Source organism: Lineus longissimus, chromosome 10, assembly GCF_910592395.1.
Source record: "Lineus longissimus chromosome 10, tnLinLong1.2, whole genome shotgun sequence".
In the NCBI taxonomy this organism is placed as follows: Eukaryota; Metazoa; Nemertea; class Pilidiophora; order Heteronemertea; family Lineidae; genus Lineus; species Lineus longissimus.
This window is the reverse complement of record NC_088317.1, coordinates 6,866,323-6,882,910: the sequence shown is the minus strand read 5'-3', so window position 1 is coordinate 6,882,910 and position 16,588 is coordinate 6,866,323. Positions and strand designations below refer to the sequence as shown.

Sequence of the window (16,588 nt, the reverse complement as noted above, 5' to 3'; positions counted from 1 at the left end):
ACATGGTGGATGAAACAACGCTCTTTCCACTTCTTCCCTCTGATGAGGGAAATACCTCCACATTTGCCACTCTAAGCTGTACCCTTTTCCCGGAAAATCCAAGTCAGTGCGTAAGTACATCACCACCAGACAACATGGAACTTTGCCTGAGCTACAGACCACAACTACGATTCAATAGGCCTAATGTCATTAATCATGATGATGATGATCATGCATGTGTCACGTGATGACTCCCTTTCTAATTTCTTCCCTGTCAGTGTCAGTGTCACATGCCTATGTATTAAAGGGACAATATAGGCAGCAGCTAGGCAGGCAAGATAAAGTTACCCAAAGTCGCCAAGTGTGTTGAAATGATTGACGTTTGTACTAGGAATAGGCCTATTATATAGTGCTGAATCTGACATTTATATACCCGCCCGCATTTTGCAAGTGCCCTTAGGCCTTACTCATACTGTGTATACTATAGGCCTAGTCTTGTCCAAGATAATGGCAACTTCCGACAGCACATCGACAATACCACAACTAGAGCCAGCCGTACACTTGGGTTCTTAAGCAGAAACTTACATTCATGCCCCCAGGTTGCGCGAGCTAGCTTATTTCACAATGTGCAGGTCTACCATTGAATACAGCTCTCAGGTTTGGGACCCTGACGACAACAGCAGAGAGGCCTCTAACATCGAACGTATACAAAGAAGGGCAGCACGGTTCGTCACCCGGAACAACCAGCCCAAAACTAGTGTCACGGAACTCTTGAGAAATCTCAACTGGGAACGACGGAAAAACCAACGCCTCATCCTTTTTTACCAAATAATAAATAAGAAAGTCGAAGTTCAACTTGACCCCAATCTGATCAACCCTGGAAGAAGGAACAGACTAATTCAAACTACAGTACAACCTCTGTATTGCGGACACCCATGGGACTGGGCCCAGGTGTCTGCAATAGAGAGGTTATGCCAAATCGTCCGATAGGTGGATTTAAAGTTCCCTCCTTGCAGGTCTTGGTTTTCTCTGTGTCGACATCTAGCGTAGAAACTTTAAACCTGTTGGCTGATCGGTATTTGCTTATGATGTTGCGTTGAATGACGTGAGCTACTTTGGAACTCAGAGAGTCAATAATCTCTCTAGTAAAAGGTGCCCCTTTTATTGCAAAATCTCCTCGACATGTCATAATGTGTGAAAAAACACCATAATTTCTGTCCATCAGCCACCTTTGATTAATAATTAATTTTTTCTAATTTCTCTACTAATGCATATTCGCCGCAACACTGACAAAACCGCGTGGATTTATTGACACAATAGGCCTATGTGATTAGTTGAAAAGATGAGGAAACAAATGCCGCGGCTTATTTAGGATACAAAAACACAATGCCATGGGGTAATTACGTTGATTAATTACGCAAATATCACACCTGTCGGGCCTACTTGACTCTCCAAGCGCACGTGGGAAACCATTGTTTTTGCCTACTGTCCGTAATTGGGTGGGAATTGGACCAAAAATTGGCCAGCGCCCTGTCCGCAATTCGGAGTAGAGAGGTGTCCGCCGTACAGAGGTTTTTGTTATTGGAAATGACTTAGAAAAAAATCGGGACTGGCCGGACGTGTCCGTAATGTCATGAATGTAGAGGTGTCCGCCTGGCAGAGGTGTCCGCTAAGGGAGGTTCTACTGTAGATGCAACACCGACGCGTACAGGAAATCTTTCATCATTCGTACAACTTCCGACTGGAATAGTTTAAGCGCAGACGCTCGCGGGGCTACTTCACCCGCAGCGTTCAGGGCATGCCTCCCCAAGGCATGCTACTAACAAACCTTCCTCCCCGCATGCCCACACCCCAACCTCGGTTATTATACGTCGACAGACGGCCAACCGAGTAATTGAAGAAGAAGAAGTGCAAGATGTTGAGAAATCATGAAAATCGCTCTCAAATTCATAATTTCTGGGGAGTGCCTAATCTGAGAGCCAAGAACCCAAGAGTCCAAGAGCCCAAGAGCCACGAGTCACAACGTAATATGTCATCGCTCTTCACCGCCTGGAATTAATAGATGTGAAATTATGACTGGTCTCCTCTCCCACCCATACACTTTGCATAGGAAGTCTTGATTTCCTGAATCCCTTTCGGTTCTCATCACCTACATAACAATGGAGGAGGAGGTGCTAGATTCTCCATCCAAAGGAGATCCTAATTTTTATAAAAAATTCTACTTGGACTGTCTAAAGGTTACCCCGGTTAAAAATCCAGTACACCGCAAGTAAAACTGCTGGCCAGGGCACTGGAGTTCCAACTGTCGATGGTGGCATTGGTGTGGGTTCGAGTCCCGCCGAATCTTACTAATTTTTTTTCTCTAATCCTTCTCACACATCAAAGGCAAAGATTTTGGTAGAGTGACTCTGCTTCATAGGGACTTCATCCCCTTACACACCAAACATTTTGGTAGAGGGACTCCGCTTCATTGGGACAACATCACCTTACACACCAACAAAATTTCGGTGTAGGAACCAGTCTACTCAAAAAAGGCTCAATTACGGTTTTTCAGACGGTGCTCGTAGCATTTTTACAACTCATCGCTCTCACATTAGGTGGCTCGTGGCTCTTGGGCTCTTCGGCTCGTGGCTAGATTAGGCACTCCCTAATTTCGGACGGTTTTAAATGAAACCTACCTCAAATGATTTAATGAATCTTTGTAGTTTGTCTCGGCATTCTATTCCATCCATTCTAAAGTTTGTATTTACCACATCCTCTCCAAAATAAGGCCAATTGTAACAGCATAGGACATTTTTTCTACACAAAATTTGTACAGGCTTTGAGAGCCAGAGCCAAATGACCTCGTCAACAATGAGACTTGCATTGTTGATGACGCAACTTGTGTGCCAGTGCATTTCATTGCATTTAGCACAGAAAACGTATCTCTTGCTGCAAAGTTAACATTTCTGGTGCGGTTGTAGTCAGAGCAAAGTTTTGAATGGATTAAAATGGTGGAACAAGTTGGGAGGATTCATTTGAGGTAGGTTTCATTAATATAAATATGCAATTGTTAATTTAAGAGAGCGATTTTCAAGATTTCTCTTGAACAAGACTATTTATAGTCAACTGAAGATGGCCAAATTAGCCCCTCTGCTCCTGCCTATAGTCCCCCTTTGAATAAATACTTGAATGATATACTATTACTATCAAGGGTCACATCATTACGAAGTGCGTGTAATTGCGCCAATTTAATAGAGGCCCTCACACCAGTCCTAGCTCGCCATCGCGAGCCCAAGCAAACGAGTGTTGGAAAACAATGGATTACAAAACTATGGATTGGACTGGGAGAGTCTGGACTGCCAGTCACGATCTCCACCGCCAGTGTGCTGTCAACATTATGATCGGAGCACAGGCACTTGTGAATAAGAGCACACCCCCCGTGACAACACACATAAAAGAATTATTTTACATGTGTTGTCACTGTCAGTCATTACTTCTGATGAAACTACATTCAGATTTAATGTATGAGTTTTTGATTTGACCTACTTTTAAAGGTCACAGAGGTCAAACTCTAAATTTTCAGCGAATGTGGCACGTTTTGTCATTAATTGTCTTAGATAGACTCTTTGAATTTGATATGTAGTCACCTGTTGGGCATCTGTACATATTTTAAACAAAAACTCAGGTCAATGTGACCTACCTTTCACGTGTAGGGCCAGCCTAAGTAGATCAGGTCATGAAACTCAAGTCTCATTTCATCTAATGTACCACCAAAATCATTCCCAGGTGAGCACAATGTCCCGAGGACATTTCATTTTTATCCACCTTGAAATGCTACATTATGACTCCAATGCCTTTAAAATGCCTCTGAAGTCCTTGAAATCTTCAAAATAAGACCTTTTAACAAGAATTTAACTCTTTGCCTGCCAGTCCACGCCCTTTTTGGATTTATATCCCCCACTTTGCCAGGACTTCACTATTTTTACCAGATTTGCGATAATTTCTAGAAAAAAACCCAGAAGACACACTTTAAAATCCAACTTACCCCGCCGTCAGCCTAATGGCCCGAAAATTTCTGAGACCAAATTAGGTCATTTTACGACTTATAGCAGGCGGTAGGTGTGCACTGTTTGGAACAGCCAACTCTGTCAATCCTCGGTATTGTAAATTGAAGCATGGACATGACTGTTACGGTGCAAGACGTCTATTTCATTATTGTACCTTTAATAGAGTTACAGTACACTCATCTTATGTTATGTTATCTTATGTTTTGTCTGGACAAATCTTTTTCTAGGCTGTGGCTTGGGCGAAGACTTTGTTCAGACCTCAACCAACGCATCTAACTGTTCAGTAGTGCATGAACTACAGTACGTTGCAGAAAAATGTCATTCACAAGTCGTAAATACTCATGTCTGAAACATAATAAGCCTAGTATAGAGGGGGTGGGATGTAGGTGTGGGTGTGGGTGTGGGTGGGGTTGGGGTTGGGGTGGTTGGGTTAGTATACCTGCACTTTGCGTAATAAAATAGAAAAGAAACGATAGGTTTACAACAATTAACGTTTTATTAATTCAAAATTCATCGTCGTCGTCATCATCAAACAAATGTTCATCGTCAAACGTTCATCATCAAACTCCTCCAACTCCTGTACCCCGCCAACCACTAATTCCCCCTCATCAGCATTGTCTGGAACCTAAGGGAGCAAACCACTAGCCCTCCATCCATTGAGAATTGTCCTCTCGTTCACCCTCTCCCAAGCCAAACTAATCATTCTCACAACGTTCTGCCTCGAAATCTGCTCACAGTTCCTATCTCATTCGTATTTCTCACCTTCCACGCTTTCCACAAACACCTCAAATGACACTTAACACTGCGCATTACTGTCAGGTCAAGCGGCTGTAACATTGATGTGCACCGGCCTGGGATGAACGTCTCTGTTCCGTCAGCGTCGTTTATTTCATCTCGAAATCCTCTGTTCATGTGTGCTGGATAGCGGTCCAAAACCAGCAGAAACGTCCTTCCCGCGACGAACGGTACAATGACTGCTTACAGCCACTCCATCAAAGACTGGTGTCGAGCCCAACCATTCGGACTGCCTGTAACCTGAAGATAAAAACAAGGACGGTGTCAGATGACATTATTCATTTCATTATCTAGTGTTGACCTGCAATAAACATCTACCACTCGTAGGGAATCATGACCAAGCTGTAGGTCATTGATTGTATAACCAAGACATGCAGGATGCGAATGTAATGTACAGAAGATCTTGACCCTTATGCCGTCACGACAAGTCATGGTTCATGGTTCATCCATAATTTTAAAACACTTACCCGGACATTTTCTGGTGCTGTAGCTTGGAGATCCTGGATTACATTTCCATCGGGCTGTAGTCCCCTGAAGTTTACTTCCGCCTGGCCTTTGCGTCCATCGGATGTTATTACCAGGGTTACCGAACTTATTATTCCCTCTGGAGGACCGAATGTCAATGTGTTGAGATCCTGTCGCATTCATTGTGGTCCGTGGCACCATGTCATACAAAACGAACGTTTCGTTCATGTTCATGATCACGTCAAAGTTGCCATTACGAATGATCCCTTGAGTAGCGATTCTGTAGTCACCAACGACTTGTTGGGCGTTGTCCGGAAGAGTCTGTGAGTCTTTGGTCTTCTTCCTGTGACTAATTCGCTTCCTGAAATGGACAATCAATAATTTGTATGAACAGCATTTTTACCACGAAAATTTGGCACAGGGAGCGAGTTCAAACTACACCAAATCCATTGGGTGGCATTGAATTCCCGTAACATTGGTTGTTTCAGCTATATAGAGCCATGTTATGATAGCCTGTAGTAATTTTCCATAACTACCTTTTCATGAAACCCTGGAGCCATTGATCCGAAGCCCTAAACTGATGTTGACGAGGCCGCTTCTCTCGATATTGCTGTTTTCTGTCTTCAGGTTGTTCCCACCACGTTCTGAATTCAAGTTCAGCTTGGGATTGAATGTCTTCACCAGAGACAGGGAAACCTAATCTGCGCCGTTCCTCAAACCAGTCATACAGGGCATTCTCCATTTCTGGCCAAAACGCTGAAAATTAAAGTCACATTTTAGAAAAAGTGCATAAACCATAGCGTTGAATCCAAATTAGCATTGCCACAAACGCAACTACTCTTTCTTAAATAATGCTACAGCATCATTTAAGTGTATAGTATAAGCCTAGTGTCGTCAAAAATGGATTGCAAAATTGATGAAATCGGTGGAAAATAGCGTTTTACCTTGTTCATCATGTCCATGCTCCCGCTGCCGTCTCCGCGAACGTTGTTCCTCCGATGCCCTGTCTACTGCATCACGGATATCATCCTCATTGTTCAGCCAGTCTCTGAATGTGCGAGGATTGATGAAACGGTGTCGGGCAAACGATATTGGCGTTTCGGCATGATGGACGCCCATCGCATGCTCTAGCTGACAAGTGTCAATGTAGTCTAGCATTGTCGTGGCCAGTTGGGCGTAAGAGACGCGAGTCTCGTAAAAAATATTGTTGAGCAAATATCGTTGACCGAACCCGCAACATTCATTGCGGTCTTCGATTCTCAATAGCGCAGGTCCTGGAGACGATCCAGCTTAATTGTCCACATGGCTGTTGAAAACAATTTACACTTATCTCCTGCTAGAAGTTATAAATCTACCAGATCTGGTCTCGGAAATTTTTCGGGCGAAGCCGATGACGGCGGGCTAAGTTGGATTTTAAAGAATATCCTTGAAACCTGTTTTGTTTTTTTTGTCTCAGCTTACTCTTTCACCTACATTTACATATAAGTTGTATTGCTTTTTGTCCCCCGGAGCTTGTGTAGGGGGACATGGTATGACATGGTATTAGTACATGGCACCAACTTTGTGCTCGTTTCAACCCTACAGCTTCTAAATGACTCAAGCAATTTAATCGATATTTGGTGGAAGGAGTGAAGGACATCTAAAGATGTGTCCCACTAAAAATCATCCCGGTCAGATTCCCGGCCTGGCCAGTAGGGGGCAAAATGTTGCGGCGCTCGCCGGACGCACGTTTCCTGTCCGCTCTATAACTTCTGAACGACAAAACATTTTGGATTGAAATTTGGTGTGCTGATAGAGGGTGGGCCAAAGGTGTGTCGCGTCGAAAAATTGGCCGAGTTTGATTCTCCATTTGGCCGCCAGGGGGCCAAAACCAAAAACACATAAAGTGTTAGAACTCGCTTAATATTCGTCCGATCTTTACCAAACTTTTATGGTAGACTAAGCTAACAAAGGTACACGATATATCACCCGGGTTTTTAGTTTCATCCATTTTTCTGCCATATAGGGGGCGCTTCCTGAAAATCATGAAAATTCCCTTCCGCTCTGTAACTTCTGAACGACAAAATATTTTGGCTTGAAATTTCGTGTGCTGATAGAGGGCGGGACAAAGGTATGTCGCGTCGAAAAATTGGCCGAGTTTGATTCTTGATTTGGCCACCAGGGGGCCAAAACCAAAAACACAAAGTATCTTTACCAAATTTTTATGGTAGACTAAGCCAACAAAGGTACACGATATATCACCCGGGTTTTTAGTTTCATGCATTTTTCTGCCCAATTGGGGGTGCTTCCCGAAAATCATGAAAATTCCCTTCCGCTTTGTAACTTCTGAACGACAAAATATTTTGGATTAAAATTTCGTGTGCTGATAGAGGGTGGGCCAAAGGTGTGTCGCATCGAAAAATCGGCCGAGTTTCATTCTCGATTTGGCCACCAGGGGTCCAAAACCAAAAACACAGTGTTAGTGTTAGAACTCGCTTAATATTTCTCTGATCTTTACCAAATCGTTATGGTAGACTAGGCTAACAAAGGTACACGATATATGATTAATATATCTCTCGAGTTTTTAGTTTCATACATTTTTCTGCCCCATAGGGGGCACTTCCTGAAAATCATGAAAATTCCCTTCCGCTCTGTGACTTCTGAACGACAAAATAGTTTGGCTTGAAATTTGGTGTGTCTCGTTACTTGGACACCCAACTGAACCATAACTTCAGTCAATGACAGCCAATAACACCACACGGATTCAAACTACACATTTTTCAAAAAACACCCAACAGCGACGGGGGACATTCAACGCTATGCTTGTTTCTATGGTAGTCATTGAAACAATCACCATTGCAGAGGGGTACTTTGCAGGTTTTGCTTCTATCAGCAGAAAACGTGCGGTTTTTCCTGCCATTTTCACTTGATGATGATGACGTCATGAAATGCATGCGTAGAATGAGCACATGATCGTCTGCTAGGAAGCCTAACACATCAAACCATTACATGGTACAGTACCGAGATGACATCTTGTGTTATGACGGAGAACAAACCATTTCGTTCTGGAACGAGTTTGGCAGAAAACGGATGGGAAATTGCGGTCGTTCTAGAACGAGTTTGGCAGGAAACGGATGGGAAGTTGCGGTCGTTCTAGAACGAGTTTGGCAGGGAACAGATGGGAAGTTGCGGTCGTTCAAGAACGAGTTTGGCAGGAAACGGATGGGAAGTTGCAGTCGTTCTAGAACGAGTTTGGCAGGCAAAGAGTTAAGAATAATTTTCCAAGTGCATGTGAGAATGGGGCAAAAACAAAAACATAAAACCCGGATTCCCCCCTCTTAACTCAAAGGCTGCGAAGAACACTGCAATATTTGTCATTTGTCTTCCAGGATGTGATTGTCGCTGTGAAAAGAGGAATGGCTGCCTTGTCATTAATTGGCAGCGTGTTCATGATCGGGGTGATATGGCTTTTCAGGAAGTATTCAGCATTCACACAGAGATTGATCTTATATCTCAGTATCGCTGCTCTTCTTGACAGCATTGCCTATCTCATGGTAAGTTTTTAGCATTTTCGCATAAATGCCCTTGCAAATGCTCGTTTTGTTTGTCACTGTAGACCAAAAACAAGCTTTCACATTAACCACCACACCAAAAAACCGTACCACTGGATCATTAACCTTTGAGGCTCTCCAATCTGTACTGATGTTGTGGATTTTCTGTGTATAAGAAATTGTTTTTTAAGAAATTGCCCTGGTAGAGTTAACTGAAGAAATAATCCCCGTTTTACAAAAATATATGTCTCATATCATTCAACATGTTCAAAGAATGGGGCAATCGATGTGATCCAGAGTCACAAGTGATGTGTCTTTGTCTGGTATCAAACCCACATAGAGTCCAACACCTACATGTTGTAAAGGATTACTCTGTTGAAAAAATTTAACTTGAATTTCAAAATGTCTAATTGTGTAAAGTTGTAGGACTTTATACTGAATGTAGATTTCAACAGTAGATGAAATCGCAAGTTAAACTCATGTATGATCATCCTGTATTTTTAGGGTGAGATTCATCCAGACGGAGCACTTTGTGATTTTCAAGCTTTTTGGCTGAACATGTTTGGTAAGTGTACTTTTAACTGTAAGAAGCAGCTAGAGTTCACTCTTGTCCAATCATCAAAGACTTCTTCCATACCTCAGCAGGATATATCTTATCTTTTCCTTCTTCCTGAAAGTGGATAATTCCCTCAAGACTAGTGGCTGGGACTCTTGATAAGTAGACAAGAGGTACCTCGTTTAGAGGAATGCCTCTTTGTCTCTCTTGTCTTTCTCTACTCTAGATGTATTGGTATCTTTGCTACCGCACCCGGTATTTACCGGGTCAAGGCCAACCCAACTTAAAAATCAGCTTTTTGGCTCACCGTTAGGGGAGTCTATACAATAGCCCTGTGTCCGTCGTCGTCCTTCGTCGTCCGTCGTATCCTGTGGCACGTTTCTTAACCCCTAGTGCTATGAACTTGAAACTTTGTACACATGACCCCGTAGGTCAGAGGTACTCTGACACTGAATTTTGGTCCGGTCTGGTTCATGACTTGGCCACCAAGGGGCCAAAACTGAAAACATAAAAAGTGTGATATATATGTCTCTTATTATTGATCTGTTTTCAATAAAAATTGTATTGTAGGTACTCCTAGCAAGGATACATCACATATTATACGGGTTTTTGATTTGACCTACTTTTCAAGGTCACAGAGGTCAAATGGCGTAGTCAGGTGATCTCAGGGACCGAAGTTCGGTCCAATATGATTCACCACTTGACCACCAGGGGGCAAAATCCAAAAACCTTAAAAATGTGAATTTTCCTTAACTTCTTGCCCTATTGCCACCAATTTGATATCATGGGTACATCTAACCACCATACAGTATCTGTCACACAGGTTTTTAATTTGACCTACTTTTCAAGGTCACAGAGGTCAAATGGCGTAAATTGGTCGTCAGGCCGTAACTATGGCACGTTTCTTAACCGCACTGCCCATATTGATCACAAATTAAGTACACATGAACCCCTTGGTCAGGTGATCTCAGGTACTGAAGTTTAGTCTGATCTGATTTGCCGTTTGGCCTCCAGCCAAATCCAAAATTCTTCAAAGTGCTATTTTTCCTTAATTACTTGTCCGATTGGCACCAATTTTATATCATAGGTACATCTAATTCTAAAAACCATTCAGTGTGTCACCCGGGTCTTTTTTGATTTGACCTACTTTTCAAGGTCACAGAGGTCAAATGTACTGTAAATTGGCCATTTTGGGGAAATTGTAATTGCTTGGACCTACATCAAACCTAACACTACATGACACAATACCATGCTCTTCATCCATCTTTCCTCCACATGAGGTGAGCACAATGGCCCTGGCAATTTCATTTTGGTTCACCGATACGGTGAGTCTATACGACACCGCAGTGTCCGTCGTCCGTCGTATCCTATTTCAAAAACCGTGGCACGCTTCTTAACCGCTAGGGCTATGGACTCAAAACTTTGTATGCATGATCCCCTAGGTCAGATGACCTTTGACACTGAATTTCGGTCCGGTCTGATTCTTGACTTGGCCACTAGGGGGCCAAAACTGAAAACACAAATACAGTTGTTTATTTTACCTTATTCCTATGGTGAGCCGATTTCGGCTTTCACTACATGGCATATCATCTAACAGTGGTTATATCTCGAATTTGCCAAAAGCTTTTCGAAGTATTTCAAATTATCGTGAAAATATCATAATATCAAATATCATGAAAATCCTACTTTTTAAAAACTCAATGATATTTGTAAAAAATTGCTGGGTACTGAAAGTATGATGTGTCCTTAGATGGATATTGAAGGATGTTTTTATAAATCTTGCCTCATTTTCATGATATTTGACCATCAGTGAGCATATCAACCCTTAATAAAACACGAATAAAGCTCTTCTTTGTGGAATATCTCGATGAGGAAGACTGATTGAGAAGTGAAACTTTGCCAGTGAAGGTTACTTGTCAATGGCTACAAGATGAACCCAAAATCTCATGAGATATCAAAACTTTGATATTTTCGATATTTTCGATATAGTCAAATATCACGGAAATGAAAAGAGATTTTTGAACGGTTTCTTCACGTTTGTTCTCTGAATATAATGTACATTAATATTCGACGTTTTTCATGAATTTTTTTAATACTGGAAAAAGTTGGTTTTTCGCGATATTTTGAGATAGTGATATTTTGCAAGATATTTTGAATAATTTCGGAAGTTTTCAATTAAGATGTTTAGGATGGTATGTAGAATGATAGCAACCAATTTGATAGGTCATCTCATTAATACTATGCCAATGCCGTCAAAATGAATGGGGTATGAATACTTATGAGCACAACTGTAGTCTGATATCTCACTTATTAGTGATTTGTTTTTGATGACATTTTTGTGGTAGGTACTCCTAGCAAGGATATATTACATATCATACGTGTTTTTGATTTGACCTACTTTTCAAGGTCACCAAGGTCAAATGGCGTAAATTTGCCGTTTGAGTATAACTGTGGCACGTTTCTTAACTGGTAGGGCTACGAGCTTGGAAGTTTTTATGCATGACCCCCAAGGTCAGATGACCTCTGACAGCCAATTTTGGTCTGATATGATTCTTGACTTGGCCACCAGGGGGCCAAAACTGAAAACACATAAAGTGTGATATCTCACTTATTAGTGATTTGTTTTTGATGACATTTTTATGGTAGGTACTCCCAGCCAGGATACATCACATATCATCATAGAGGTTTTCGATTTGACCTATTTTTTAAGGTCATAGAGGTCAAATGGCATAAATTGGTCGTTTGAGCGTAAATGTGGCACATTTCGTAACTGCTAGGGCTATGGGCTTGAAACTTTATACACAAGACCCCCTTGGTCAGGTTACCTCTGACTCTGAATTATGGTCTGATCTGTTTCTCGACTTGGACACCAGGGGCAAAAAGTGAAAACCTAGAAAGTGTGATATCTCGCTCATTAGTGATTCGTATTCGATAAAGTTGTTATGGTTAGTACTCCCAGTAAGGATACATTACATATTCTATAGGTTTTTAATTTGACCTACTTTTCAAGGTCATAGAGGTCGATGAAAATGCCTTGAATTTGCTGTTTGGCGGCCTAACTATGGCATGTTCCTTAACTGCAATGACATATGAAGTGCCCTATGATTAGGATACAGATACTAGTAGTACCTCAGAGTCTTCCTCTGTCATATCTCAAGAAACATTCATTGTCAATTAAGTCGTTAACTAATTACTGGTGAGCACAATGGCCCCTGGCCATTCCATTTCATTGTGGCTTTGTCTTTTTCTGCCACCTGGATCGAACCACCTGGACCTGGGTTGAGCATTTTTAGGGTCAAAATTCGGATTTGCGATTTTAAGGTCTTCTTTGTTTTCATTCGATTTTTTTTTAATTGTAGATTGGGTGATCTTGATGTGGATCATGTGCGTCACTTTCAACCTCTTTATGAATGCTGTCAGAATGGTCAGCACAGATAGATTTGAATGGTAAGTATTGGTCTTATCTTCAAAAAGGATCTATATCTGACTCTGAGTTTCTGTTTTTAAAAATCATCTAAGTTAGCCTGAACAACTTTATTGAAATCTGACACTACTTACAGGACGAAATTTCAAATTTGTTGGGGGGGGAGGTTCAGCATTTTTTTTTCACAGGAAACATTTTACAAATCAAATCTTTGTTTTTTTCAGGGCCTACCACTTGTTGTCATGGGGATTCCCATTGTTTATTTCTTGCTTACCGTTCATCGATAATAAATATGGTCCAGCTGGTCTCTGGTGGTGAGTATCAGAAGTTTATACATATAATTTTTAATAACCAATTACAGATGATTGGTTTGAGACAGCATGAAACAGGTGATATGCCCATGCTACATTTGATTAATACCGAGAGAACCTGCTGTGATAAAAGCCCATGTCTCATGTAAAAAGTACAGAGTAAACCTGGGGATAAAAGCCCATGCGGTGTGTTAAATAGAGTGTGTACCTGGTGATTTTTCATGAGTAAAATTATTCGCATAGCCATGTGCTGTGAATGTTCTTTGCTTTTAATAGTTTTAAGTTGTTTTGTTAATTTTTTTCAGTTGGATTGAGGACGATTGGCGATGGAGGTTTGGAATGTAAGTCAACGGGCCCAATGGTCAATGACTCCGGAATGAATGAATGAATTTCCGGCAGTGTTCTTGGCTGACCTATATGTTTTATTGGGCCATAGGCCACAAGATAAGAGACCGTACCACCAGGCCAAGAAATTTGAAACTGCAAAGGTTTTTCTATTAAAAAATTTTAGCCACCAAACCAAACAATCCTTAATACCACCGGACCAAAAGTTGAGGAAAAACCCTCCCAGACTAACTAGGCTTACCACCAGTTATCACCTGTTACTGCAAAGCCCCAGGTTTAAAAACTGATGTTTTACTGGTGCTGGTTGTGTGCCTATCCCATTCTCAATGACATATCTGTAGCAATCTTGGGTGTCTTCATTCAAAATGTTACATGGGAAAATTTTGTATTAAAATGATTTCCAAGTATAGCACAATATCTTTTTTATTGAATTACGAATCCTTTAAAAAAAAAGAAAAGTATTTCACTGTCGTTTTTTTGTGACGGAGGGGGCACTGGCTGAGATTGTTGTTAGCAGGGTTCTTTTGAGACACCCTGTAATTGATAGAGTTTCATGTATTCTGACTACCCCAGATAAACACCCACTCCTGGGGGCGCTCAAAGCCGAGAAAAGATAAGATACATCTTCCAAATTGTGCCAGATTTAGAAAATGTTGTTACTTTCTCCTTTCAGCTGGTATGGACCAAACTTCGGCATTATTGCTCTGATGTTCATCACCTATCTTTATATTGTCATCACTGTCAACAGAAAGGTGCGTAAAATTCGTTTTTTTGGCAGTCATTTTGTCACTTTGTTTACACAATATTGTGTTCTGGCACACCTCAATGCAAAATGCATCACATGTATATGTGGCACATGTTTAGATTTGGCCTACTTGTGTGCCAGAGGTTAACCCTTTGCCCCCTGAGCTAGTACCCACCTGGGACTTGAGAGCACTTTTTCCATAATTGTATTTACCTGTCAGAAACGCCGTGAGTACTCGCCATTGTGTAGTTCTAATGGCCGCCGAATGTTTGTACTGGCAGCACGAATCATTAGAGTAGTTACGGAAGTTGTTTGCAGATGGCAGTACTATGCATTCACTTAAAGCGCATATTTTTTAGGCGTATCGAGTAGCGTGACGTGTCCTGGGATAGTAAATTACTGCGTACAGGGTACGCGTTACGTAGGCAAAGGGTTAAATGGATTAAATTGGCATTTGGCGATAGACTAAAGTGAGTGACTGTTATTCTTGACAACCAATGAGTGCATTGCCCTCTGGTCGTTTCATCTTATGCTCACTTTAAAATTTGCCTGAAAACATTTTTAATCCTTATTAATTTTTTCGAAATTTCAGGTGAAAACCTGGGAAGGATTGTATGACCCAGATATAGAAAGACAAAAACTATTACTTAAAGAAGATGTGAAGCCACTGAGGGCATACCCTTTTGTTTATCTCAGCCTGTCCATATTTCCTTTAGTTAATCGGTAAGTGTCATTAACTCTTTCATCGCTGGCTCCGAATCTTAGCAAACTTGCTTTCACGTGCCAGCGTATCCCCTTCTTAAGATTTATGATATCTCGTTAAATGCAACCCAAATTTTCCCATTCTTCCTGGTGCATCTCTCAGCCCAGTGTTCCCCTGGTTCTGTAGTGTAAGATAGTGCATTTTGCCAAGCGATTTTAGTTTAAAAGATATAAAGCCAAATCTTTCCTCTTTTTCAGAATACAGAATGCAATCAACCCTCATAACCCAGTATTCCCACTGGTCCTCCTGCATGCAATGTCAACACCCTTACAAGGGGCCATCAACGCTGTTGTGTTTGGCTTAGATAAAGAGACCACAAGCAAATTAACACCAACACAGATTAAGGTAAAGAAGTTTATTTTACTTATATAAATACACCCGCTTTGCCCTATACCAATACCATATACAGGGTGGCCCGAAAACCCTACAAGCATATTTCCACCACTTTAAGACTCAATTGCCAGTACCAGAGCCAAGTGGGAGGAGAATTTTTTTAGGGAAAAAAAATGAAAAGAAGATATCTCAATACCGCCAAATGGTGTTTTCTAACGAGCAAATTCTGTAAGGCAAAGTTGGGATTTTGGTCTCACGGTGGTGGAGGTATGGTTTTTTCCCACCCTTTATACATAATATGAAGGGACTACGGGTGCCAAGAATTCATAAAGACTAGACTTTATTAATTATGGATGGTGCTGACAATAAGGTGTGCTTGGTTTCGTGAAATATGGCAGCAGGAATTTTAGCACAACTTCAGCATCCCTTGCTTCAGTCACTCATGGGAGATAGGGCGACTCTATTTGGCAATACAATGACTTGAGGGGACATTGTACCAGCTACCAAGAAATCATCATACTGTAAACCTGGAAATTTTCACGGCTTTAAATGTTAGCAATTTTGATCTTTTCAGGATTCATGAGGATTAAATTCAGCATTTAAGATCATAACTTGAAGGTTAATGCATTAGAGAGGAAATTTTCACGAATTTAAATTAGTGAAAATAGCGAAAATAAAACTTGTAAATTTCCAGGTTTACACTACAGTATTAGTGTTTGTGCTGCGCATAATGCTACTAACTTGCAAACCCTGTAGAATATTTCTCCACAACTCCTTCATTAAGGTTTGACCATAGGTACCGCCATTTGGACCAGACCTCAAAATCCTAAAGCTATTAAAACTCTTTCCAAACGAACTGAATGCTCATTTAAAAACCCTGGAGGCTGTTCTCTGGAAAACAAAGAACAGACTCCTAGGCCCGGTTGTTAGAAAGCATGTTAGCTCATAACATCATGCTGGCATGTTGTTACATGCATCGATGTACATGAAACAACATGTCAACATGATGTAAATAGCTAACATGCTTTCCAACAACCTGGCCCTGCCTTTGAAATTCACTACGTTTTGTAAAAGTTCTAATTGCTTTAGGATTTCAAGTTCTAGCCAAAATGGCGGTACCTATGGTCAACCCTTTAAAAACAGACAGCAATTCGTGTTCATGCTTGTAGAATCACTTATATTTTGACCCGAAGACTGTGTCTGTCCTTTTATTTGCATGGCTGTTGTTGTAACTATATTACCAGTAGATGTGTGTCTCATTGATTGTTGTTATTTACAAACATTCATTCACAG

General features: G+C 41.2%; 1 protein-coding gene across 4 annotated transcripts in view; it reads left to right on the top strand.

The window, feature by feature from the left end:
- Window positions 1-16,588, top strand: part of LOC135494581 (cyclic AMP receptor-like protein A) — a 37,853-nt gene continuing 21,265 nt past the window's right edge. For all 4 annotated transcript variants that reach the window (XR_010448404.1, XR_010448405.1, XM_064782680.1 and 1 more), the window contains exons 1-9: window positions 1-110; window positions 8,657-8,821; window positions 9,323-9,383; window positions 12,734-12,821; window positions 13,023-13,112; window positions 13,415-13,450; window positions 14,128-14,206; window positions 14,792-14,922; window positions 15,160-15,307. Coding sequence is in view for 2 of the 4 variants with exons in the window: in XM_064782680.1 (XP_064638750.1) it covers window positions 3-110; window positions 8,657-8,821; window positions 9,323-9,383; window positions 12,734-12,821; window positions 13,023-13,112; window positions 13,415-13,450; window positions 14,128-14,206; window positions 14,792-14,922; window positions 15,160-15,307 (906 nt within the window). In the remaining 2 variants the exon portion in view is untranslated. The remainder of the gene's footprint in view (window positions 111-8,656; window positions 8,822-9,322; window positions 9,384-12,733; window positions 12,822-13,022; window positions 13,113-13,414; window positions 13,451-14,127; window positions 14,207-14,791; window positions 14,923-15,159; window positions 15,308-16,588) is intronic.